Source organism: Oryx dammah, unplaced genomic scaffold, assembly GCF_014754425.2.
Source record: "Oryx dammah isolate SB20612 unplaced genomic scaffold, SCBI_Odam_1.1 HiC_scaffold_5, whole genome shotgun sequence".
Lineage (NCBI taxonomy): Eukaryota > Metazoa > Chordata > Mammalia > Artiodactyla > Bovidae > Oryx > Oryx dammah.
The window spans coordinates 38,488,612-38,512,801 of NW_024070189.1; the positions used below are offsets into that span (position 1 = coordinate 38,488,612).

The following is a 24,190-nucleotide window of genomic DNA, read 5'->3' on the forward strand; positions in this document are numbered from 1 at the left end:
GAAAGAGATGGGAATACCAGACCACCTGACCGGCTTCTTGCGAAACCTATATGCAGGTCAGGAAACAACAGTTAGAACAGGACATGGAACAACAGACTGGTTCCAAATAGGAAAAGGAGTACATCAAGGCTGTATATTGTCACCTTGCTTATTTAACTTATATGCAGAGTACATCATGAGAAATGCTGGGCTGGATGAAGCACAACCTGGAATCAAGATTGCCAGGAGAAATATCAATAACCTCAGATATGCAGATGACACCACCCTTATGGCAGAAAGTGAAGAGGAACTAAAAAGCCTCTTGATGAAAGTGAAAGAGGAGAGTGAAAAAGTTGGCTTAAAGCTTAACATTCAGTAAACAAAGATCATGGCACTTCATGGGAAATAGATGGGGAAACAGTGGAAACGGTGTCACACTTTATTTTGGGGGGGCTCCAAAATCATTGCAGATGGTGACTGCAGCCATGAAATTAAAAGACGCTTACTCCTTGGAAGGAAAGTTATGACCAACCTAGAAAGCATATTGAAAAGCAGAGACGTTACTTTGCCAACAAAGGTCTGTCTAGTCAAGGCTATAGTTTTTCCAGTGGTCGTGTATGGATGTGAGAGATGGACTGTGAAGAAGGCTGAACGCCGAAGAATTGATGCTTTTTGAACTGTGGTGTTGGAGAAGACTCTTGAGAGTCCCTTGGACTGCAAGGGGATCCAACCAGTCCATCGTAAAGGAGATCAGCCCTGGGTGTTCTTAGGAAGGAATGATGCTAAAGCTGAAACTCCAGTACTTTGGCCACCTCATGCAAAGAGTTGACTCATTGGAAAAGACTCTGATGCTGGGAGGGATTGGGGACAGGAGGAAAAGGGGACGACAGAGGATGAGATGGCTGGGTGGCATCACCGACTCGATGGATGTGAGTTTGAGTGAACTCCGGGAGTTGGTGTGGACAGGGAGGCCTGGCGTACTGCAATTCATGGGGTCGCGAAGAGTCGGACATGACTGAGTGACTGAACTGAACTGAACTGAACTGAAGGCTTGTCAGGACAGTAGATAGAATAAGAAAGAGCTAATCTTTAGTCAGTTCCAAGAGACAGAAAGTAGAAAGGCAGTTATCAGGGGCTGGGAGAGGGGAACAGAGAGTTGTTAAGTGGGTACAGAGTTTCTGTTTTTGCGAAATGAAGAGTTCTGGAGATTGGTTACACAATAGTGTGAATGTACTTAGTGCCGCTGATCAGTACAATTAAAAGGGTTAAAGTGGTACATTTTATGTTATGTGCATTTTACTATAATTTTTAAAAATACCATTTTTTAAAAAAGGAAAAGCTATTGTGTGGGTATCCTTTCCAAGGCTTGCTGGCTTGCAGTGTCTGGCCACTGTGGTGGAGACTGTGATTTAGGCCACTTGGTGGACACATGTCATCAGTCTACTAACTGTGACCTTCCAAGAGTGGCTCAGGCTCTCTTTGAACCAGCCCCTGGGAGTGTGGGAGCAGTCAGCCAGCTGATGCGCAGAACATCCTCAAAGGTGGTGTTTGCATATTTCACCATCACCACTAACATTGGGCTCATGTGCATGCAACTGGCCTCCCAGATTCAGAGTGAGTGCTTTGATAGGCTTAGGATTTCTTTTTATAATTTTATTTATTTATTTTTGGCTGTGCGGAGTCTTCCTCGTCTCGAGGGCTTTTCTGTAGTTTCGGCAAGTGGGGGCTACTTCAGCTGCGGTGCATGGGCTCCTCATTGTGGTACCTTCTCTTGTTGTGGAGCAGCGGCTCTAGGGTGCGTGGACTTAGTTGTTGGCGGCTCTCCGGCTCTAGAGCACAGGCTCAGTAGTTGTGGCTCATGGGCTTAGTTGCTCTTTGGCATGTGGGATCTTGCCAGACCAGGGAATGAACCCATGTCTTTTGCGTTGGCAGGTGGATTCTTTACCTCTGAGCCACCAGGGAAGCTTAGGATTTTTTTTTTTTTAACCTTAGTATGTTGATAGTACTCCCACTGTTCAAAATTGGAACAGTGTGAAAAGAAAAATGTAGGTGAAATGGTAGATGAAATGTAGATGAAATACAGATTAAATTCTTTTTTTTCAACCCCAGTATAACAATTTATTTAGGAAAGGATCATCCATGGATGCTAAACCATTGAGTTAAAGGTTGTGGGAAACAGCGTGTTCACTTCACCTTGAGGTGTCACCTCACAGATGACTTATTAATTTCACAGGAGAGTGGTACCTTTAAAATAGAGAGATCTGGTTTCAGCTCCTTAACCAAGTGATCAAACGTAGCGTTGCTACTGCTGGGACAAACTGACCTTGTATAATTCCTGAGGAGACCCAGTAGGAACAAAGCATCACCTCTGTAGTCTTGTTGACCAAACTGTTTGATAATGAGGAAACAATCCGGGAAGTCCAGGATATGGGTCACTGTACCAGACAACTGACCCAGATTCATCCAGAGTCTGTGTCATGAAAAGCAAAGAGTGGGGCCAAAGAGATGTAATGGACAGCATGTGTAGCCTTGTTGGATCTGGATCCAAAAAACAAAGGCTATAAAGGCATTTTCAGGACCCTTGGGGAAAGCCAGATATGGATTGAATGTTAGAAAATGCCACTGCATTAATGTTGATGTTCTTGGAATTGTTACTGGCATTATAATATAGGAAAATGACCTCAGGGATGGATGCTGAAGTAACGAGGGGTGGCATGTCATGTCTGCAACTTAATTAAAATAGTCCAGCAAAACCAATATTTATATACTACACACATACACACACACAGCAATTTTGTGGCTCTGTGTCAGCAATTGGTGACTCTGGGGAGGGGTCATCTGGGTTCATTGTTCTGTTTTTTCATCTCTCCTGTGGATTTGAAAATTTTCCTAATAAAAGTACATCAAACAAGTTGGAGGCAAATTGTGGCTCTTGCCTGACTTGGAAAGACTCAGCCTTCCGTCCCCGACTCCTCCAGGGGACCTGCCTGAAGACTCCTGGCATTTGTTGTCTGTGCCCTTTGTCAATCAGGAGCAAGCAGCTGGGTGGCAGTGCTTGGTGCTGGCAGGCTGGGGACATAGGGCTGCCTGGCCCCCAGATCTGGGAAGAAGAATGCCCGGCATATGCAGTGTCAGAAACTCATAAAATCTTTGCTGGCTGTGAAATGTGTTGTTCTAATAGCATGTTCTAATAGTTGGCTTAAAGCTCAACATTCAGAAAACGAAGATCATCGCATCCGGTCCCATCACTTCATGGGAAATAGATGGGGAAACAGTGGAAACAGTGTCACACTTTATTTTGGGGGGCTCTAAAGTCACTGCAAATGGTGACTGCAGCCATGAAATTAAAAGACGCTTACTCCTTGGAAGAAAAGTTATGACCAACCTAGATAGCGTATTCAAAAGCAGAGACATTACTTTGCCGACTAAAGTCCGTCTAGTCAAGGCTATGGTTTTTCCTGTGGTCATGTATGGATGTGAGAGTTGGACTGTGAGGAAGGCTGAACGCTGAAGAATTGATGCTTTTGAACTGTGGTGTTGGAGAAGACTCTTGAGAGTCCCTTGGACTGCAAGGAGATCCAACCAGTCCATTCTGAAGGAGATCAACCCTGGGATTTCTTTGGAAGGAATGATGCTAAAGCTGAAACTCCAGTACTTTGGCCACCTCATGCGAAGAGTTGACTCATTGGAAAAGACTGTGATGCTGGGAGGGATTGGGGGCAGGAGGAGAAGGGGACGACCGAGGATGAGATGGCTGCATGGCATCACGGACTCGATGGACATGAGTCTGAGTGAACTCCGGGAGATGGTGATGGAGAGGGAGGCCTGGCGTGCTGCAATTCATGGGGTCACAAAGAGTCGGACACGACTGAGCAACTGAACTGAACTGAACTGAATAGCATGGGCTGTGAGGTTGCTCCTAGGTATGGACTTGAGTGCTTGCAGGCCCTTTTCCTCTAAGTCCCTGGGGCTCTGAACAGAACCTACCTGGGGGCATCCAGCATGTGTCCAGCACAAAGCCCAGTGCCCAGCCCAGCATGGGGCTCCATCCATTTCTCTGTGCTGGGTACGTCTTAGAGGACTTTGCATACTGCACAGCCATGCTTTCTCCACGTGGGGGCATATTCCTAGAGAGGAAATGAACAGCTTGTGGATTTCAGTGCTTTTAGGCCCAGAGTCAACTTGAGGATTCAGACCCAGCTCTGCCCTGCTCTGGCCTGCAGTGCGGTGAGTCCCCAGGAAGCTTCCCCTGTGTCGGGAGCAGAGGGAGCTGGAGAATCAGATTCCTCAGTAATTGCTGGCCTTTCCATTTCAGAGTGATTCTTTGGGTCCTGGTAGCTGTGGGAAAGGCACAACTCTCAAAAGTTTGAAAGCATCAAGGGCAGGGAGGAACTAATCTGATTGAGTACATCTGCCTGTTGGGATATGTACCCTCAGAGTCCAGTGCCACTCTGAGAAGGCCAGGGAAGGGTGGTCAAACTAAAGTGGGCCTTGGGACTTCCCTAGTGGTTCAGTGCTTAAGACTCTATACTTCCAATGCAGGGGATGCAGGTTTGACCCTTGGTAGGAGAAATAAGGTCCCACATGCTGCAGGGTGAGGCCAAAAAAAAAAAAAAAGTTAATTGGGGCTCAGTCAACTCCAGGGTGAAATTGCTGGAAAGGCCTGGGAGGTTCGTTCTGCACCCTCCTCCACCCCTTCACTCTCTACCCCTCCTCCACTCTGCACTGTGGCATCAATTATTCACTCGTGTTCATTCTAGGAGCGGTTTTTGAGTGCCTACTATATTCCAGTGCTAAAGATATAGAAATGAATAAGATGCCCTTCCTTGCCTTAGGTAGCCCAGCATCAGAGACAATTAAAGTCAGTGTGGCAAAGGCTCTGATAGGGGCAGGATAAGGTGCTTTAGGAACCCAGTCTGCTGACTGAGGAGTTTGACAAGGTTTCACAGAGTACGACATTGAACTAATCTAAACGGATGGGTTGGATGAGAGATTCTTCTACTTCCACAGAACTGCAGGAAGTACAGTGTGCCAGAGCAGGGGTTCTCAAACTTGAGTGTGCTGAAGAACCACCTGGAGGGCTTGCTAGGATGCAGATTTCTAGGCCCCACCTTGAGTCTCATACAGTAGGTCTGAGTGGGGCTGAAGGATTCACCTCTCTAACAGGTTCCTAGGTGATGTTGAGGCTTGTGGTTCTCAAATGTGATATGCTGCTTCTCAGCTTCATTAAATAACCTCAGCCTCATCTATAGAAGGAAAAGGCAATGGCAACCCACTCCAGTACTCTCGCGCCTGGAAAATCGCATGGACGGAGGAGCCTGGTAGGCTGCAGTCCATGGGGTCACACAGAGTTGGACACGACTGCAGTGACTTAGCAGCAGCAGCAGCCTGTTGGGATAGATGGCTGACTGCCAGCAGAGCCATGGAAGGGTCTCAGTGCCACTACCGGCATGATTGATATTTCTGCCAGAGCTGTGACCTTCACCTTCACCTTCTGTTCTGGGAAGAAAAGAGCTCTAGCTATTGAGTGCCTGTGAACAGCATTGACTCAAGTGAGCCCAAGGTTCAGGGAAACCTTAATAAGTTGGCAAAAAAAGTTTTTTTCTTAAGTTGCCAAAAGAATATGTGAATCATTGGAGAAAAAAATGAGGGAGTACAGGTAATCAGAGAGCATCAGAGAACAGTTCATATGGCCTGCAGTTCAGCTAGGGCTTCACTGGTGGCTCAGACAGTATAGAATGTGCCTACAGTGCAGGAGACCCGGGAGATGCGGGTTCGATCCCCGGGGGGGATGGGGAATATCTGGAGGAGGGCACGGCAACCCACTTAAATATTCTTGCCTGGAGAATCCCGTGGACGGAGGAGCCTGACGGGCTACATCCCTTAGGGTCACAAAGAGTTGGATATGACTGAAGCAACAAGCACAGTTCAACTGTCCAGAGAGAACCATTCATTCTCTCAACAAATAGGCATGGGACATCTACTGTGTGCTGGGGACTGTGCTGGGACCTCGGGCACAGCTGAGAACGTGTGGGATGTGGTTCCTATTCTTCTGGGGCTCACACTGGTTGATGGTTTGGTTGCTAAGTCATGTCTGACTCTTTTGCGACCCCACGGATTATAGCCTTCCAGGCTTCTCTGTCCATGGTATTCTCCAGGCAAGAATACTGAAGTGGGTTGCCATTTCCTTCTCCAGGGGATCTTCCCAACTCAGGGATCGAACCCACATCACCTGCATGGACAGGTAGATTCTTTACCACTGAGCCACCAGGGAAGCTCTCATACTTGTTAGTGACCTGTTAATGGCCAGGTGCTGGCCACTGACAGTAAATTTGAAATTTAAAAATCTTGAGTGTGAGAAGTGCCTTGATGACACCCAGTGGCCTCTGATCAAAGCTCTGGAGGACATGTGATAAGGTGGGTGAGGGCATGAGCACACCTTGCTGGAGGAGGGGTCACGTTTCAGGTGTGGTTGGATCCAGTGTTTGGGGAGGGCGTGGGGCCCCGAGCTGCGGAACGTGGCAAGGCCTGATCAGCAGGCAGCGCCCCCTCCCTGGATTTCATCATACAAAAGCCTCTTCCACCTGGGGAAGGGGCAGCACTGTCCTCGCCTTTCCCTGCCCGAGTTGCCCTGGTACAAGGAAAGGTGTGTGCTCTGGAGGCAGGGCTGTGCCTGGCAGGCTGGGAAGGAGATGAGTCTGGGTTGCACTGGTCCCTCCTCCGAGGCAAAGACCAGAACTGCATGTCATCGTCTCTGCCCATCCAGTGGGCTGGCTGTTGCCTGGCTCCTTGAGAAGAAAGATGCAGGCCTCCCAGAGTCGGTGTTTCGTTTCTCAGTGACGTCTTCTGAGGCCTTGGTGAGGAATGTGTTGTCTCTGCTGCAGGGCCGCCTGCCTGAAGTGATTACTTCCTTATCTCTCGGCGAGCGAGAGTGTCGGCTGAGAACTGGGTCATGGGGCGCTGGCAGTTGTGCACAGGTGTGTGGACGCTTTGTTGGCTCTTCCCGCTGTCGGAACAGATGTGTGCTCCAAGCTCAACTAGGTCGCCCATTGCCTTTTCCGACACCTGCTCCAGCAGCTGTTCTGCACACAGCAAGGCTGGACTTGGAGGCCAGCGTGATGGGACCGAGGTCAGGCCTTGGGTGCACCGTCTGATGTGGGTGTCAGGCAGCATGTGGGGACTGTGCTCAGGGAAGGCTTCCGAAGGGGAGTGGCTTTGAGGTGGAGGACAGGGTGAGCTTGGTGGAATGACAGGACGATGGGAAAAGGTGCTTCGGGCAGAAGGGCTGCGCTAACCAAGGCTCGTCGGCAAGGAAGGCACAGTGCCTTCAGAAAACTTCCATGGCCAAGGCCACAGTCCGGTGTGAGTGGTTTCCCTGAGCATTGGTGTGAAGGCTAGGGGTCCCCAGCAGTTTCTCCTGTAGAGCTGCCTCCAACGCAGGCTGCCTGTGGGGCTTCTACCATGGATGACTGCCCAGCGGCATTACTATGGAAATCCTCCATTCCCTTGACCCTGAGCAGGATAACCCAAGGTTTGTGTTTTATTTTTGTTTGTATCTAGCTCCATTTGGATGTATTTCATGCAGTTTATTTCCAGGATCTTCCAGTATGTAATCAGTGAGGCAGCAGTGAGCAGTGGTGTGAGGTAGGATCTTAATTTCCTACCCAGGAATTGAACCCGGGTAGCCTGGATGAAAACCAGGAATCCCAGCCACCAGACCAACCAGGGTTACAGGCTAGAAGCTATTTTTCCATGGATCTTTGCCCCCGGTGAAAAATGCATTTATCATGGAGACAAGAACTGTAAATGCAGGTACAGAGTTTATCATTAGAGACCACATAACAGGTGGGAGAGCACACAGAGAAGCAGTTTGTTAAGACAAGCAAGGCAGAGATGCACGCGCGGAGGGAAAGGTTGTGGCTGTCCCCCTTAGTGAGGAGGAATGCAGTAAAGAGGTGGGTAAGTCATTTGTATAGGTCAGTTCTTACAGGTCTTTGTTTACCTTTAGCCAATTATCTGGCTTCTTTTTCCACATCTGACCTACCCTGGGACCCTCTCTTGGATGTGTGCACACCCCTCAACCAAGATAGATTTTGAAGTGAAGTCTTCTGGGAGGATCAAGACTCATTATGGTCCAGCATTATTCCCTGACTTTCGGCTTGCAAGGAGCCTTTCTGTGTATGTGTAGTGTCTATCCAAAAAAGTGGGGAGCAGAAATTCCTTAATCCTTTACTCAAGCAGGATTTTGTCCCTCATTGTCCTTGCCATGACTATTACCTTAAGGTGTTTACAAGAGGCAAAGGCTGGCTGTTTCCCCTGTTTCTGTTGTTACTTCCATTTTGGAGGGCAAATAGGAGGCTGATTGTAAATGCCTTAACTGGAGCCCACCTATCTCTTATCTCAGGAAATGCACGCGGGAGACTGGTTAGAAGTGTGCAGTCTGAAGCCCACTTCTTCCTGCCCCAAGAAATGCAAATAGGAAGCCAGTTGTAAATGTCTAACCTAGAGCCTGTTTATCTCTGGACTCGGCTATTACTTCTTTTTATTTTTATTTTTTATTTTTTTTATTACTTCTTAAAAAAAATTTTTTTTAATTATTTAATTTTATTTGTGACTGTGCTGGGTCTTCATTGCTGTGTGAGATCTTTCTCTAGTTGTGATGCGAGGGCTTCTCACTGTGGTGGCTTCTCTAGTTGCAAAGCATGGGCTCTAGGGTGGCTAGGCTTCAGTATTGTGGTGTATGGGCTTAGTTGCCTCTGAGCATCTTAGTTCCTAGACCAGGGATCAAACCCATGTCCTCCGCACTGGCAGGCAGATTCTTAACTACTGGACCACCAGGGAAGTCCCTTTCCGAGCTTTGTGACAGGTCCGTCTGTGGGATTTCACATCTTTTTGTCACTGTGCACCGATATGAGTATATTTCAGTTATCTGTTCCTGCAAAACAACCCCCAAAACTTAGTGATTTAAAACAACAGCAATGTGCACTGCACGGTGGTTCTGTGTTGGTTTCACTTTGGCTCATTCATACAGTTGCTGGAGGATCCACTGGCCTGAAAGGTCCAGAGTGGCCTCATTCTCATGTATGAGAATCAGTGCTGGATGTTGCCTGGGCATGTCTGTTCTCATCCCTGTGGCTTCTTTGACTCCAGGGGGCTAAATGTGCTTCCTTACATGGAGGTCTTGGAATGACACTCCAGGTAGGGCCAAGTTGAATCTGTAAGGTCTCTCTCGACATTCCTGGTCGTCGAGTGGTTAGGAATCCACTTTGCAATGCAGGGGACATGGGTTCGATCTCTGGTTGGGGAACTAAGATCCCACATACTTTGGAGTAACTAAGACTGCAAGCCACAATTAGAGAGTCCATGTGCTGCAATGAGAGGTCCGCCATGGTATAGTGAAGATCTCGTGTGCCACAACTAAGACTCAACACAGCCAAAATAAAATAATTTTTTTTAAAAGTTGTAAGGCTTCTTAAAGCATTGTCTTGGAAGTTACGTGACACCATGTTTTCCAGTTTCATTGAGATGCATTTGGCATAATGTATAAATTTAAGTTGTACAACATAATGGTTTGATGTATGCATATATTGTGAAATCACAATTAGTTAACATTCATAATCTCACATAGAATTTTTTTCTTTTAAGATGAGAACTTTTAAGGTCTACTGTCTTAGCAACTTTCAAATATACAATATGGTTAACTAGTCACTATACACTATGTTACATCCCCAGGACTAATTTATCTTATAACTAGAAGTTTGTACCTTCTGATCCCATTCCCCACCCCGCTTCTGGCAAACGCCAAGCTGTTATCTGTATCTGGGTTCAATTTTTTAAAGATTCTACATGTAACAAATACTGTAACACAGTGCCGGGAGCTCAGCCCTTAGCGTAGTAGCCATTGCTGTGCATTGTTACTCTGCACACTGTTACCAGGCAGTGGGTCCTGCTCAGTTGGTAGGTGCTTCAGTGGGCCCTGCCCACTGGCAACCAGCTGTCAAAGAGGAACCGTTAGTGGTCCTTCTCTGCCATTGGACAGCGGGGCAGTGGGCCCCGCCCACAAGCAACAACAGTTAGTGAGGGGCTTCAGACAACTGTAAAGTGGTGGTCCTGAGGTGCAGAGTGAGCTAAGAGGCGGATCGCAGCCTTCTCCCTGAGGCCCCCCAACTCACCCAGCCCTGGGCCAGCGGGTGAACTGGGGGCCCAGAGAACAGACTGGGGACTGTGTCCTGCAGGGCACCAGAGCCCTTGCCAAGGCTGCTCACTAGCCTTGGCCCAGGCATTAAGGCAACTGTGAACCTCTCCTCAGTCCCTGTCTGCGACCTAACAGCAGTGGCCGTCTGCCTGGCTCACAGTTTTCAGGACCTGCCCCCGCCGTACGGGCAGCTTGAGGAGCGTGAGGGCCAGTTGGGTCCTGAGTACCTGGCTCCCTCGGCGATGACAGCTGGACAGGATATTGGGACGTGGCCCTGAGGAAGCTGCCAGCTGAGCTCTGCCTCCTCTCAGCCAGAACCTGGGCCTCGGGGGGTGAGGGTCCCAGAACCTGGGACCTGGCCCTTTCGTGTCAGAACAGGGAATGACATTCATTTGGTGGAGCTTTATAGGAACATCATTACCTGACCTCAAGAACAAAGGCCCTGACACAAGTAACCGTGTCCCTCCCTCATCTTTTTACTTTTAAAATGGCTTTGCTGAAAGCTTTCAGTAACTTCGGGGTTCTTAAGGCATGAGTCACTCATCTCCTTTCATGTCCCTGTAATAAACCTTTCTCTGTTCCAAATTCCGGTGTTTTAGTATTGTTTGGCCTTACTGTGTGTCGGGCACACAAACTTGGCGATCTTCGGTAACAGTATCTTAGAGTAGTTGTCTGTCTCTCTCATTACTCACCTCAAGGTCCATCCATGTTGTCCCAAATGGCAGGATTTTCTTCTTTTCATGGCTGAATAATATCACTTTAAGCTCCAGGAGATAGTGAAGGACAGGGAAGCCTGGCGTGCTGCAGTCCGTGGGGTCGCAAAGAGTCAGACATGACAACAACAAATATGTTGTTGTTCAGTTGCTCAGTCGTGTCCGACTCTTTGCGACCCCACGGACTACAGCACGCCAGGCTTCCCTGTCCTTCACTATCTCCCAGAGCTGGCTCAGACTCATGTCCATTGAGTTGATGATGCCATCCAACCATCCTCTGTTCCCCCCTCTCCTCCTCCTGCCTTCAGTCTTTCTCGGCATCAGGGTCTTTTCCAGTGAGTCGGCTCTTCACATCAGGCAGCCAAATACTGGAGTTTCAGCTTCAGCAGCAGTCCTTCCAGTGAATACTTAGGGTTGATTTCTCTTAGGATTGACTGGTTTGATCTTCTTGCAGTCCAAGGGACTCTCAAGTGTCTTCTCCAGCACGACAGTTTGAAAGCATCAATTCTTTGGCACTCAGCCTTCTTTATGATCCAATTCTCAGATTTGTACACGACTGCTGGAAAAACCATAGCTTTGACTATACAGACCTTTGCGGGCAAAGTGATGTCTCTCCTTTTCAATATGCTGTATAGGTTGGTCATAGCTTTCCTTCCAGGGAGCAAGTGTCTTTTAAATTCATGGATGCAGTCACCATCCATAGTAATTTTGGAGCCCAAGAAAATAAAGTCTGTCACTGTTTCCACTTTTCCCCCTTCTATTTGCCATGAAATGATGGGGCCCATTGTACATAAATAACTATTTTCTTTATTCATTCTCTGTCAGTGGACACTTAGGCTTTCTTGGCTCTTGAGAATCATGCTGCAGTGAACATGGCGTTTAGATACCTCTTCAAGATAAAATGCCCCTTTGGCTTTCATCCCTTTTCTGTCTTCTCCTACTTATAGATCTTCCCCAGGCTCACCTCCCAAGAAAACTGTTTTAAGGAAATCCAAACTCAGAAACCTTTGACAGAGTTAAAGCTCAGTGTTGAAGATACTGGGGAGCCACTGAAGGGCTCTTCCACATCTGCAAGGACAGGCCAGATTTACAAGGTCACTGTGACTGTGGCCCCCTGACCCGTCCTGATGTTGAATTAGTACAGACCAGACAGGAGGGCCCAGGCCCTTGCTGCTGTTGCGAACTGCTGTTGAACATCTTCTGTGATCCACACGCTGGTCTGTACATTTGGTGTGTGTTATCTCATTGAATCTAACAAAAGCTTCAGGAGGTATAAGTTCCATTTTACATAGGAGAGAACTGAGGCACAGAGAGGATGAGACATGTTTCCATGATCACACAGCTGGAAGTGATGGTGTGGGGATTCAAGCTCAAATGTGACAGATCTATAATCTGTGCCTTTGGGCTTGCTCTTCTTGCCAGCACCATCTGGGTACTATAAAGAGGGCCTTTACAGCAAGTGCTGTCTCACATAATCTCTGCTTCTCCTTTAGGTAAGTTCGAGGATCGGGAAGACCACGTCCCCAAGCTGGAGCAGATAAACAGCACCAGGATCCTGAGCAGCCAAAACTTCTCCCTCACCAGGAAGGAGCTGCTGAGTACAGAGCTGCTGCTGCTGGAGGCCTTCGGCTGGAACCTCTGCCTGCCTACGCCTGCCCACTTCCTCGACTACTACCTCTTAGCCTCCGTCAGCCAGAAGGACCACCACTGCCACAGCTGGCCCACCACCTGCCCCCGCAAGACCAAAGAGTGCCTCAAGGAGTATGCCCACTACTTCCTAGAGGTCACCCTGCAAGGTGGGGCCAATGTCAAGGCCTGTCCACCCTTCCCCACCCACATGGGGGCCAAGGTCAGGGGCCAGTGCACCCACATCACCAGATCACCCCCACTTTGCAGGGATAGGCAGAGAAAGATTTGCAGGGGTAAGCAGAGACGGAGTTAGCAATAATGTGTAAAGGAGGAGTAGCTTGTGTGCAGGCAGCCTGTAGTCTGTCTGTTTACTGATCACCTGCCTGGTAGTTTTTAACTCACTGGGAACACTGCAAATGATCTGAGTAGCCCAGAGTCACAGGTAGGTCATTCTGAAAGAGTATCGTACAGGTAGGATGGGGGAGAGGGTTTTGTTTCCATCTGCTTTAGCAATACACTTTTACCATTTGGAGACTTTTGCTTAAAGTGTCTTAAGATCTGGGTATTAAGATCTAGGTATTAGGTACAACACTAGGTCAGAAATACTGTTGATTTAACCACCTGATAACCCACTCCAAGCCAAAATGCTTATGAGTAACAGTATCAACAATTGTGATATTAAGCAGTAAGTGAACACTTACTGTACACCAGGCAGTGCTCTGCATGTCTTGTTTCATTTGAACCTCACAGCAACTTCACATGAAGCTCACTTAGGCTACTCTCATTTTACAAATCGGTTTCCTTAATCGATACTCAAGATGTGAAGTAACTTATCCTAAGGTTATTGCTAGGATTTGAAGCTGGGGAGTCTGACTCTTGACTGTGCTTATAACCATACCACCCTGCCTAATTCATACTTTAAGAGGCAAATGTTGAAATCGTTGAAAGTCATGAACAGTTTAAGACAGGAAAGTAATGTGCAGATAACCAGCTATTCTTCATGAGAATTGTGGGAATTTGAGCAGTTTGTCTTTGCACATGTTAGTACCAGCTTTGCCGGGTTGCCAAATATCTTAGTAGGACATTAAGATTTCTCATATTATTTCAGTGTTTAGTTATACCAAAACATCACCCTGTACATCATAAATATATAGTATTTGTCAGTTGTTTGTCAATAAATCTGGGGTGGGGTGAGGGGAAGATTACTGAGTAAATTTATGAATATCAAATTCTTAACATTCATTTGTTTGTTCGTTCTTCAGCAGATTTTCAGTGAGTTTCTGCTGTGGGCCAGGCTTCGTTACTAAATAGCCTTTAGTCAGCACCCCAAACAGAAGTCTTGGAAATGGTGTGTGTTCCCCACTGTCTTTCAAAGGAAGGACAGATGTTTAGTGTTTCTCCTTGTAGCATCAGCAAGTCCTTTGCAGCCCCTGGAACCCAGGGATGTATTTTGACAATTGCTGCTCTAGGCTGACATCAGAAATCGCAGACCGAGAGCTGAGGTGTTTTAAGAATGAAAATTCATGCTATTTTAATTTTTCACGTAGACCCTCTGCACTGCGTGTATGGTGAACAACCTTGGACCTAATCGTTTGTCTCCCAGTTCCCAGGGAGCACAAGGCAGAGCTCCAAGGCCAGGCTTCTGATGGTGAGTCTCTCTGTGATTCTCTTCCAGATCATATTTTCTATAAATTCCAGCCTTCTGTGGTGGCTGCAGCCTGCGTTGGGGCCTCTAGGATTTGCCTTCAGCTTTCTCCCTATTGGACCAGAGACCTGCAGAGGATCTCAAACTACTCCCTGGAACATCTCAGCACGTGCATCGAAATCCTGCTGGTGTAAGCTCGTCTCCTGATCCTTTTGTGTTTCTGAAATAGCCAAGTTCCACTTGCTCGTAAGGCCCACCTCAGGTGATTTCCTGCAGTTTGACGCTTATGGTGTCCTGGTGGCTCACAGAAAGTGAACCACCATGACTCCTGATAGAATTCAGATTTGGGGAGTTGGTCCTTCCTATTTTGGGTAGCTTTGGGTTTGCAATTGTCAGGTCAAGAGTGCAGGAGAAGAGGGGCTCACTGTACATTTTTCTGAGTGTCTGGGCTCTTTGACCCAATGTATCAGTCAGTCTTCTGGGTGAGCACATGGAGAGACCCTCATTATGAGCTGCTTTTCTCAGATGTGGTCACAAAGTGAACTCTTAGCCTGCTCAGCCCAGAGTGGCTTCACTTAAGAGACCATAGCCTAGGAATCTTGTGGAGGAAATGTTCAATGTTTCAGAGAGGATGCTTAAAGACACAGCACCCTAAAACTGATATTGGAGGCCAAGTAGTGACTGCAGGGAGGAGGACAGAGAGGACAGAAATCTCTCAGCTGGCTGCACTTGGTCTCTCTTGCATCCAACGGCTGGCAGCATCTCCTGCGTGCTGGTCCCGCTCACTTCGGGGCCACGCCTCTGAAGAGCCATCTCTCATCTCCTGGTACAGCTGCCTTTGTCTCAATCCTCTGAAATCAGTCATGCTCCCTAGCCCTGATTTTAAAATCTCTGCCTTTTGAAAGCTGGAAATATGGTCTGACCTGAATGAGGACAAGTGTCCCAGATACTTAGCCATCAGCCCTGCCTCTTCTCCAAGGCTCTGGGGTAGCCCCCTGCTCAGACCTGCTACAGCTTCACTTGTTTCTTTCTTACCAAAGCCTCTAATTGTTTTCCCAAAACAAATTTATTATGGGAAGCTTTTCTTTTTTTTTGAGATGGAAAAAAACCTGTTCTATCCTACTTTTCAGATGGAGACAGTTAGGCCCCTGGGGACAACCTGTTTGAAATCTGCTAAGTCTCATAACTCCATCTCAGCCGGGGATGGAGCTGACCAAAAGTGTCTTGAAGGCAAAAGGGGTGCTCACCTAAGCACCAGCGGGCAGTTCCTGTGCCCTGTGTGAGGATACAGTGATGAGCAAAAGCAGACGGGCCCTCCCTCTCGAAGTTAAACTCCACACTAGGGGCCACGGAGTGACCTGAAAGTTATCGTCTGCAGTGTTGACCGCCAAGTAGGGGCAGTGCAGAGGGTCTGCATGAACAGCTACGTTAGTCTTGCGGGTTGCCGGGCTTTTGTGGGAAGCAGATCCAAACTGAGATCTGGGGCCTGGGTTTAGTCGGAGATCAGCTGAGGCAGTGAGCACAAGCCAGGAGAGGCCAGCAGCACATGGGTCGCATCCCACTCAGCAAGGCAGGTGACTGGCGCTGCGGCCTCTGGCCTCCCAAGTCTCACCCAGTCCTTTCCTTTCAGAGCTTATGACAACGTCCTCAAGGATGCCGTTGCTGTCAAGAGCCAGGCCTTGGCAATGGTGCCCGGCTCACCCACCCAGGTGCTGTTCCAGCCACCCACCTACCCGGGCCTCAGCCAGCCGTCAGCGACGGCGCTGGCCCAATTCCAGACCCCCGTGCAGGACCTGTGCTTGGCCTATCGGGACTCGCTGCAAGCGCACCGCTCGGGGACCCTGCTCTCGGGGGGCACGAGCTCATCCCTCCACGCCCTGTACCCCACCCTCCAGCCCCTGGACGTGTGTCCTGTGCCGCTGCCCGCGTCCTTCAGCATGCAGATGGCGATCGCAGCCGAGCCCAGGCACTGCCTCGCCGCCACCTATGGGAGCAGTTACTTCAGTGGGGGTCATGCATTCCCCGCAGGCTGTTTTGATAGATAGGGCACCTTTAGCCACACAGGGAGGCCTTGGAGACCCAGGCAGAGGAAGAGGATGCTGACCAGGGGAGCCTAGCCCAGCGAGGCACCTGGGAGGGGCCATCCCCACAGAGAGCCTCAGGGCCCTTGAACAGAGTGCGTCTGTGGTCTTTTTAAATAAAACTGACCCGGAGCAAAACAAGTAATAACATACCTCACCCGAGAGCGTTCCTCTGGAAAAATGTCTTCCACTTGTGGTTAGGGTGCAGGAGGGTGGCTCGGTGGCCACCCTCTGGAGAGGGGCCCAGAGGGTCGAGGAAGACTCGGGAAGAGGCCAGGACGCTGGAGACTGGATGCAGACCTGCAGTGCACGAGCACCTCCAGGTGTTAGCATCGAAGACGCCTTTATTCTTTGCTGATGGCAGCTGCACCATTGAAAAGGGGGTGGCCTGACGTGCTCTCAGGAACCCCAGTAGATGCCGTCTGGCTCCATCCGCAGGGGCCTGGGTATGCGTCTGCCTCCGGAGACACAGTGAGAAGCTGTCTTGATTTGTTGTGGAACCTAAAACCTTCTTCAGCCTTTGAGATGTTTCACGTGTTGCTGCTTCCCGAAGTGACCTAGCTTTCTGTTCAGTAAGATGTCTTGTTTACATGCTATATCAGGGATTTTATGATACTTGAAAATTGCTTAGGAGAAAAACATTGGTGATTGCTACACTGCCTGTCCCATGTGTGGGCTGTAGGTTTTAACCCAGCTTGGGATGGACCCCTGATTAACCACAGAGCTCCCTTTTGCAAAAATGTATGGTTGGGGAGAACCACTTTCCAAGCTCTCGGTTCCAGAAGATTCCACATCTTGGATGCTCTGTTCATCTGTAGAACTTCGATAACCACCCAGAGAAAAAAGACTGTTGAAAAGTAGACAAAGATTTAACACCAGCAACCCCCACCTCCCTCCCTCCACCGCATGCTTCTAGTGCATGAGGTTAAACCCAGCCTTGGCCTTGCATTTGGCTCAGAGCAAAGGATCATAATGTGGAATGTACGCCTGACGCCAGCTGGATTTAGGGGCGTGTGGGGTCTGTGACACCACTGACAGCCAGTGATGGATTGGATCAAAAGCCAGTATTTGGGTCTCTGCAGTGAGAGGGCTCTCAGGAAGACTCTTGGAACCATGTGCAATATGTTTTTATTCTGACTCACGGCTTGTGCTCAGTGTATTTTATTTTTTGGTTGGTTTGGGGTCAGTGGTCACATTGTTCATCCCCTGGGACCGAGAGGTGCAAAGAACCATGGAAGCATATTTTGGTTTGTTTCTTAAAGAAGAACCCATTTTGGTTTTCTTGACTTGGTTGCCAGTCTAGGAGACTGGCAGAGGGACTGCCGGAAGTCAGATCCGAAGGTGGTTTTCGGAGCTGATGGGAGCCTCAGCACGGAAGCTGAGTTAAAGAAGAGCCTGGACGCCGGCACGGAGGGGTCACGTTGTCACACTAGCATAGAAAGTGCACGTTCGTTTGTTTTCTCTTTTTCCTTGCCAGCCTCCTTCTATTTATGTGCAACTGGTTTGGATTCCGAGTTATTGTGTCTGTCTTTTCTGGGTCTGGCCATTTGTGAGGGTCTCCCCCCAAATAGAGCCTCACAGCCAGCCCAGCCCAAAGAAGAAGTGGTCCTGCAATAAATACATCACCTATTTGTGGCCTCTCTGGGTTCTCTTCCTGGCCTTCTCTCAGCTAGCCCTCCCTCTCTCTTCCTCGTCAGCCCCAGGGATTCACACTGGTACCCAGAGGTTGTCGGGGAGGAGTGGGTGACTGCAGGAAGAGCTCCTGCCCTCTGAGCTGGAGCTACGCCTCCCTGGGGCCTGGGCTGGGCTGCAAGAGTCAGCCCAGCACCACCACCGAATAGGCAGGGCTCTCCAGAAAAACAGAGCCCATTGTATATGTAGTGAGAGTGATTTATGCTAAGAAAATTGGCCAAACATTGTGAATGCCTGCATTAGGATCAGAGCTAAGGTTCCACTTCCTCATGCCCTCTAGGTTCAAAGTCCATCTCTCCAAAGTCATCTGTTCTGTCATATGAACACTCCTCTCTGCTGCTACTGCTAAGTCGCTTTAGTCGTGTCCAGCTCTGTGTGACCCCATAGACGGCAGCCCACCAGGCTCCCCCGTCCCTGGGATTCTCCAGGCAAGAACACTGCAGTGGGTTACCATTTCCTTCTCCAGTGCATGAAAGTGAAAAGTGAAAGTGAAGTCACTCAGTCGTGTCCGACTCTTAGTGACCTCATGGACTGCAGCCTACCAGGCTCCTCCGTCCATGGGTTTTTCCAGGCAATAATAGTACTGAAGTGGGTTACCATTGCCTTCTTCAACACTCCTCTCTACTAACCCCTTAATCAGTGATTCTCAGCAAGGCTCATTTTTGCCCTCCATGGGATTTTGGCAACGTCTGGTGGTCACAGTTGGGAGAGGGGCATGGTGGGCATTTAGCAGGATGCTGTTAAACATCCTGCAACGCACAGGACAGTCCCCACAGTGAAAAACGGACTGGCCCCAAATGACAACAGTGCTGTGGCTGAAAAACCTTAACCCACAGAACACCTTCCAATGAGGTCTCTATCATCCCCCAGGTCCCTTTCATTACCCCTTTCATTTTCATCATAGCTGTTAAATCACCTGGAATCATTTTGTTTACTGAGTTTGATGGCTGTGCCCTAAACCACCTCCAGCCAATAGAATATATAGATACTTGTAGATAGTAGTGCTCATCACCCAACTGGCGTTTATTATTTGCTTAGTAAAGCACTGTGCTAAGGAATTCGTTCATATTATTTCCTATAATCGTCCTAAGAAGCCTCCAAAGTAGGAACTATTATCAGCTGTTATCTTACAGACCAGAAAAACGGGCACAGAGGAGTTCTTTGCCTAAGGTCAGGTGAAGGAAGGAGCCATAATTCAAACTCAGGCAGCCAGGAGCTGCCCTGCCACCCTGAGGTGCCTCAGGGGTTTTGGATGAGTGCAAGGCTCCCGCGGGCCATCCCGCTCACTTGCTGGAGAAGACATAACAGAGTAATGGATACGGGTTTGTAAAAGGGTTGCCAGGCATTCGTGCTCCTGATTGACAGGGTCCCAGGGGGTTCTTAGAGCATGCTCAGTAGCAGACAGAAATGGTTTTGCACAGCTGCCGCAGGCTAATATGATTTACAGCTCCATCTGCCTGCCTCCAACAGGCTCTGACCTGGGAGGGGATCCCCCAGCCTCATCTGTGAAGGTGAAGATCTGAGATCCTGCTTGGGGCATTCCCCGAGCATCCCCTGGCAGGGACCCTACCTTTGGGCTGGTTCTGGCAATAGCTGGCACTGAGTTCCAGTGAAAGAATCTTAGCAGCCTCATTAATCTCATTCTCTGTTCCTCAGGGAAGCTGCTTGTGACAAATTTCAGCAGAAAGGCCATAGCACTTAGCAGGAGTGTCAAATCCAAAGGCCCATCAGGATCAGGCAGGTAACAGTGAGTAGATCAGCTGGATGACTGTGAGACAGTGTGAGATGGTGGGGACTATTGAACCCTATGTTCCCCTGTAAGGGATACGGCTGGCTTCTGTTCATCACTGACTAACTACAGCCTTTCAGGGATGTAAGCTGTATATTGCCACAACTTCAAATTTTCAGTCTACACTTTCTAGGAAATCTAAGTATTTGTAATTTTAAAAGCTACCAAAAAAATGCAATAGAAGACCAATGAAACACAATAGTCGGTTAGGGAAATTCTTAGCCTAAAAACTTACAATTTCTGGTGTGTAGACAAGAACATCGGACCTAAGAGGTGGAAGATCTGAGTTTGCCTGCCTTTAGCTAGGTGACCTTGAGAAGAGCTTCCTCTCCCCTCTGAACTTCTGTCTCGTCATCTATAAAGGTGGGAACATTGTCAGGCTGGGCTGCATTTTAGATTTATGATAAGAAAGCATGGAATATATGGAATCATTATCCAACAATGCATCCTTTGAGGACTCAAAAGTGGACCACTCCTTTTTGAGGGGTGGTGCTCAGATGAGCCCCAGAGCTTCACCTCCCTCCAGCCCACTCTGACTTTTAAGGGAGAGGAACTTAAGTGGTCAGCCTTCTGCTGGCCCATCTCCAATGAGTATTTCAGGTTCTGCCCTTGCCAGAGCCACAGCAGACAGCATATACTAGAAGTCAGAACTTCTGCTACCCCCTGGCTGTGCAGACATGGCAGGTCAGTCCCCTTTTCTGGATCTCAGTTTTTTCATCTGTGAAATGGGAGGATTGGGACTGGAATGATCTGCAAGGTCACACCTGGCTGGACAGCACTTTGGAAGAATTACAGCTTTCTGGTCTTCATACCTAAAGTGTCCCATTCTGTAGGTCTGCGTTTGGGCCTGGGCTGCCCTTTTAATATGCCCCTGAGGAAATGTGTATGCATATCTGGATTTGGTCTTCTTGTTCTAGAAGCTCTGACCCTCTGTATGCCCATTCTACCAGTCAGACCACCCATAAGGATCCTGTTCAGTGAGCATTTACTGTGTTCCAGGCCCTGTGCATGACACTTTCCTCATGCTCTCTTATCCCCTGCTCCTCTTTTGTTCTCTCAACATCATAACCTAGCATTATTTACAATCACAACTTTTCAGGTGATGCTGAGGTTCAAAGAGGCCCAAGGTCTCACCACAGGCAATGGTGAACTGTTTTGCACTGAGATGTGCTGGACTGAGGAGCTACGTGGCCTCTGAGTTGACCCCCCAACCCCCCAGAGAACACATCCACACCCACCCCAAAGCCCAATCACTCCGGATTTCACTGGTCAACCACCTGTCCCATCCCCAGCATACATGCACACCCAGGGGTCCTTGGGACCGCAGGTGCGTAGTGGAGCGCCACCTAGTGGTGGTCTTTAAGGATACTTTGGGAAGCTCCTGTTAACAGCAAGTGAGCTTGGTGGGAGGGAAGTGGTCAGGGTAAAGGGGCACCTTGGACCGTGCAGCAGAATGGTGATGCGCATCTAACTTTAATGGATTTTTACCCGTGAAACGCCTCTACAACCCAAGAAGGAAAGGCTTTATTGGCTGTTTTACACACGGACAAGACGCCGCTGAGGAACACCGCAGCACGCCCGCGTGTCTCACCCGCGCGTGGAGGAGGCACTCCTGGCACTTTGGTCACACTGGCTTGAGAATGGTGGTGCTGATGATGGAGGTGATGGTGGCCATTTCACAGTGGCTAGTTACTTCGTAGCGTGACAGCTCTTACTAGGTAAGTGCAGTTTTGATCCCCACCGACAGGTGAGGAATCTGAGGCTCAGAGAAATGGATGCACTTACCCCAGGCGACACAGCTTCTAGGTGGCAGAAGAGAGATTTGAACCCTGGCAATGTGACTCCGGAGTCCGAGCTCTTAACCTGTGTCCATTCTTCTGGTTGAGGAAACTTCTTTTCCAAGATGCCGGTAAAATGGATACCTCACCCCATTTCACCTTACTCCACTTACTCCCATAAACTGGAATTAGAACCTCAAGCCTCCATCAGCCGGTGATGCCCAGCCCCACATTTCTCTCAGGAGACTTGCTCAGCTATGTGACCTTAGATAAATCTCTTCACCTCTCTGAGCCTTGGTTTTCATATCTGAAATACAGAATTTAAACTAGTTGAGCTCTGAGGTTCTTCTGTTCTCTGAGTCTGTGACTCTGTGACTCTGTAACACTGGCTGCAGTGTTTGAATTTGTTCTTGAGTTGGTTACCAAAGCAAAAACAATCTCTCTCCTCCCAACTCTTCCTTTCTCTTCTATTCTTTCTCTTATCCCTTCTCTCTCTCTCAGTTTTCCACCTAGTTGTATTTAACTCTTATTTAGAGACTTATTATCCAAGCTCATTATGAGTAATTATTCAGTCTGAACAGAAAACAGGAACACTGCTAGTTTAATTTAATGCTTTTCTAGTTCACTTAATTAGCAATAAGTCTTGGCAAAATGCTGGAATTCACAGGGTCCTGATTTGGTGGGTGGGTAGGGGAGGCTGAGTGCTGTTCTTGGAAAGAAACAAGTTTCAGGGCACAATGTGGGAGGAGGCAAGGGCTGAGCTGCCAGTGAGCTGGGCGGTGCCATCTGTCCAGGCTGAGGCAGGCTCCTGAGAGTGAACGACTGTAGATTACACAGGCTGCAAGTACCTGAGGTCAGGTAGCATAGCGCTTATTAAGTACCTGTTGTATGCCAGCCTCTCTAGTAACCACTAACCTGTTTCTGTATCTATCTATGAGTTTATTTTGAAATCATGTGGACCACCAGAAAAGTCTTTCTCCATCTAAATACCCTCAGACTCTAGGGCTTCCCTTGTGGCTCAGCTGGTAAAGAATCTACCTGCAATGCAGGAAACCTGGGCTAGGAAGATCCCCTGGAGAAGGGAAAGGCTACCCACTCCAGCATTCTGGCCTGGAGAATTCCATGGACTGTATAGTCCATGGGGTCGCAAAGAGTGGGACACAACTGAGCCACTTTCACTCCACTTCAGGCTCCATCAATGTTAATTCTTTTTTATGGCTGAATAGTATTCCTGTGTGTGTGTGTGTGTGTGTGTGTGTGTGTGTGTGTGTGAAACATCTTTATCCATTCATCCACTGATGGACACTTAGATAATTCAGTTCTTAAGGAGGGTGTGTTCTTCTCTTGTCATGGAGTCCTGCAGGCATTTTGATGAGGGAATGAGAGAGTTTCCTGTTTGGTGCTACTGGCTATTGTACGGCTCTTTCCCTTTTCACAGAGGGAGGCCTAAGGCTCACAGCTTTGACAACAGAATCCAGCTCAAAGTCAATATTGTTCAGCTTTGACTTTTTAAAATAGTTTAAATCTATTTATGGAAAATGATGATGGCTTTCCATGTATGAAAGTGATATAAAGTTTCCTTTGCAGTAAAAACAAAAGAATTGTCCTGGAGAAAAGTATGGGGTAAAAAGAAGTCAGGGTGAAGTACTTTTCTGGCGGTCCATTGGTTAAGACTCCGCACTTCCACGGCAGGGGCCACAGGTTTGATCCCCAGAGCTGAGGATCCGGTGTGCAGTGTGGCATAGCCAGTTAAACAAAAGGGAGAACAACTCAGGGTGGCACCGAGGAAAGACGAGAATGAGAAAATCCCATTCGAGGTTAGGGATGATCTATCCAAGGGGCAGGCAGACCCCTCTCCTCCTCTCCATGCCCCGAACAGACACCGTGATCAGGCAGGGACGTTTGCTCAGTCCAGGTGCGGCCTTGGAATCCTCCCTGATGCAGAGGTCCAGGCACCTACCCGGGAATCAGAGTGACCTTTCTGATCACCTTTCCCATCCCACTGCAGCCTCTCCAAGTTCCTCCCTGGGCCCCCATCCAAGCCCTGCTAGTTCAATCCATGACGTTTCAGTTCCTGCCTGGCACACCCATAACCCCTCTGTCATCGCATAGACTCCCATTTCTCCTCAGTCCCTCATTGGTCCTCCTGGCCCCTCTCTTGTACCAGTGGGTAAACTGAGGCCCAAAGGAAGGACTCCGCAGTGAATGAGCAGAGAACCCCAGCCACGCTGAAGCACTGTTCCTGGCTGGTGCGTCCATCCCAGTGTCTGTGCAGCCTCGGCGCCCAGCAGCAGCGAGTCCTGCCAGGGAATCACCAGTCCTGCCCCCTGCTTCTGATACACTTTCTTGTGGCCCATCTGAGAGTCAGTGTGTCACCCCTCCCAGGGGACATTTGTCTCTTGAGAAAGAGTGATCTCTCCACCCTGAGTGTGGGTGGCAGGTAGCGGCAGGGACCACAGAGATGTGCCCACCACGCCTCTCGAGCACCATCTGTGCCCTTTCTCTGGGGCCAGGGGTCTTAGGTCCACACCTGTCCACACCCCAAGTCTCTGTGGTGACATGGGGCCCACAGGGACCTCAGGGCCAAGGTGTAGCCTGCACAGCCATCTGCAGGGGTTTCCCATCTCCACCAGCCAGAACTGCCCTAAGACACTAGAGAACAAAGAGAGGTTCTGGAACGAGCAGAAAG

General features: G+C 48.8%; 1 protein-coding gene across 1 annotated transcript in view; it reads left to right on the forward strand.

The window, feature by feature from the left end:
• Positions 1 to 17,882, forward strand: part of CCNJL (cyclin J like) — a 65,803-nt gene extending 47,921 nt beyond the window's left edge. The window contains exons 4-6 of the mRNA XM_040239479.1: positions 12,381 to 12,683; positions 14,192 to 14,351; positions 15,792 to 17,882. Of these exons, the coding sequence (XP_040095413.1) occupies positions 12,381 to 12,683; positions 14,192 to 14,351; positions 15,792 to 16,206 (878 nt within the window). The 3' untranslated portion in view covers positions 16,207 to 17,882. The remainder of the gene's footprint in view (positions 1 to 12,380; positions 12,684 to 14,191; positions 14,352 to 15,791) is intronic.
• The last annotated feature ends 6,308 nt before the right edge of the window (positions 17,883 to 24,190 follow it).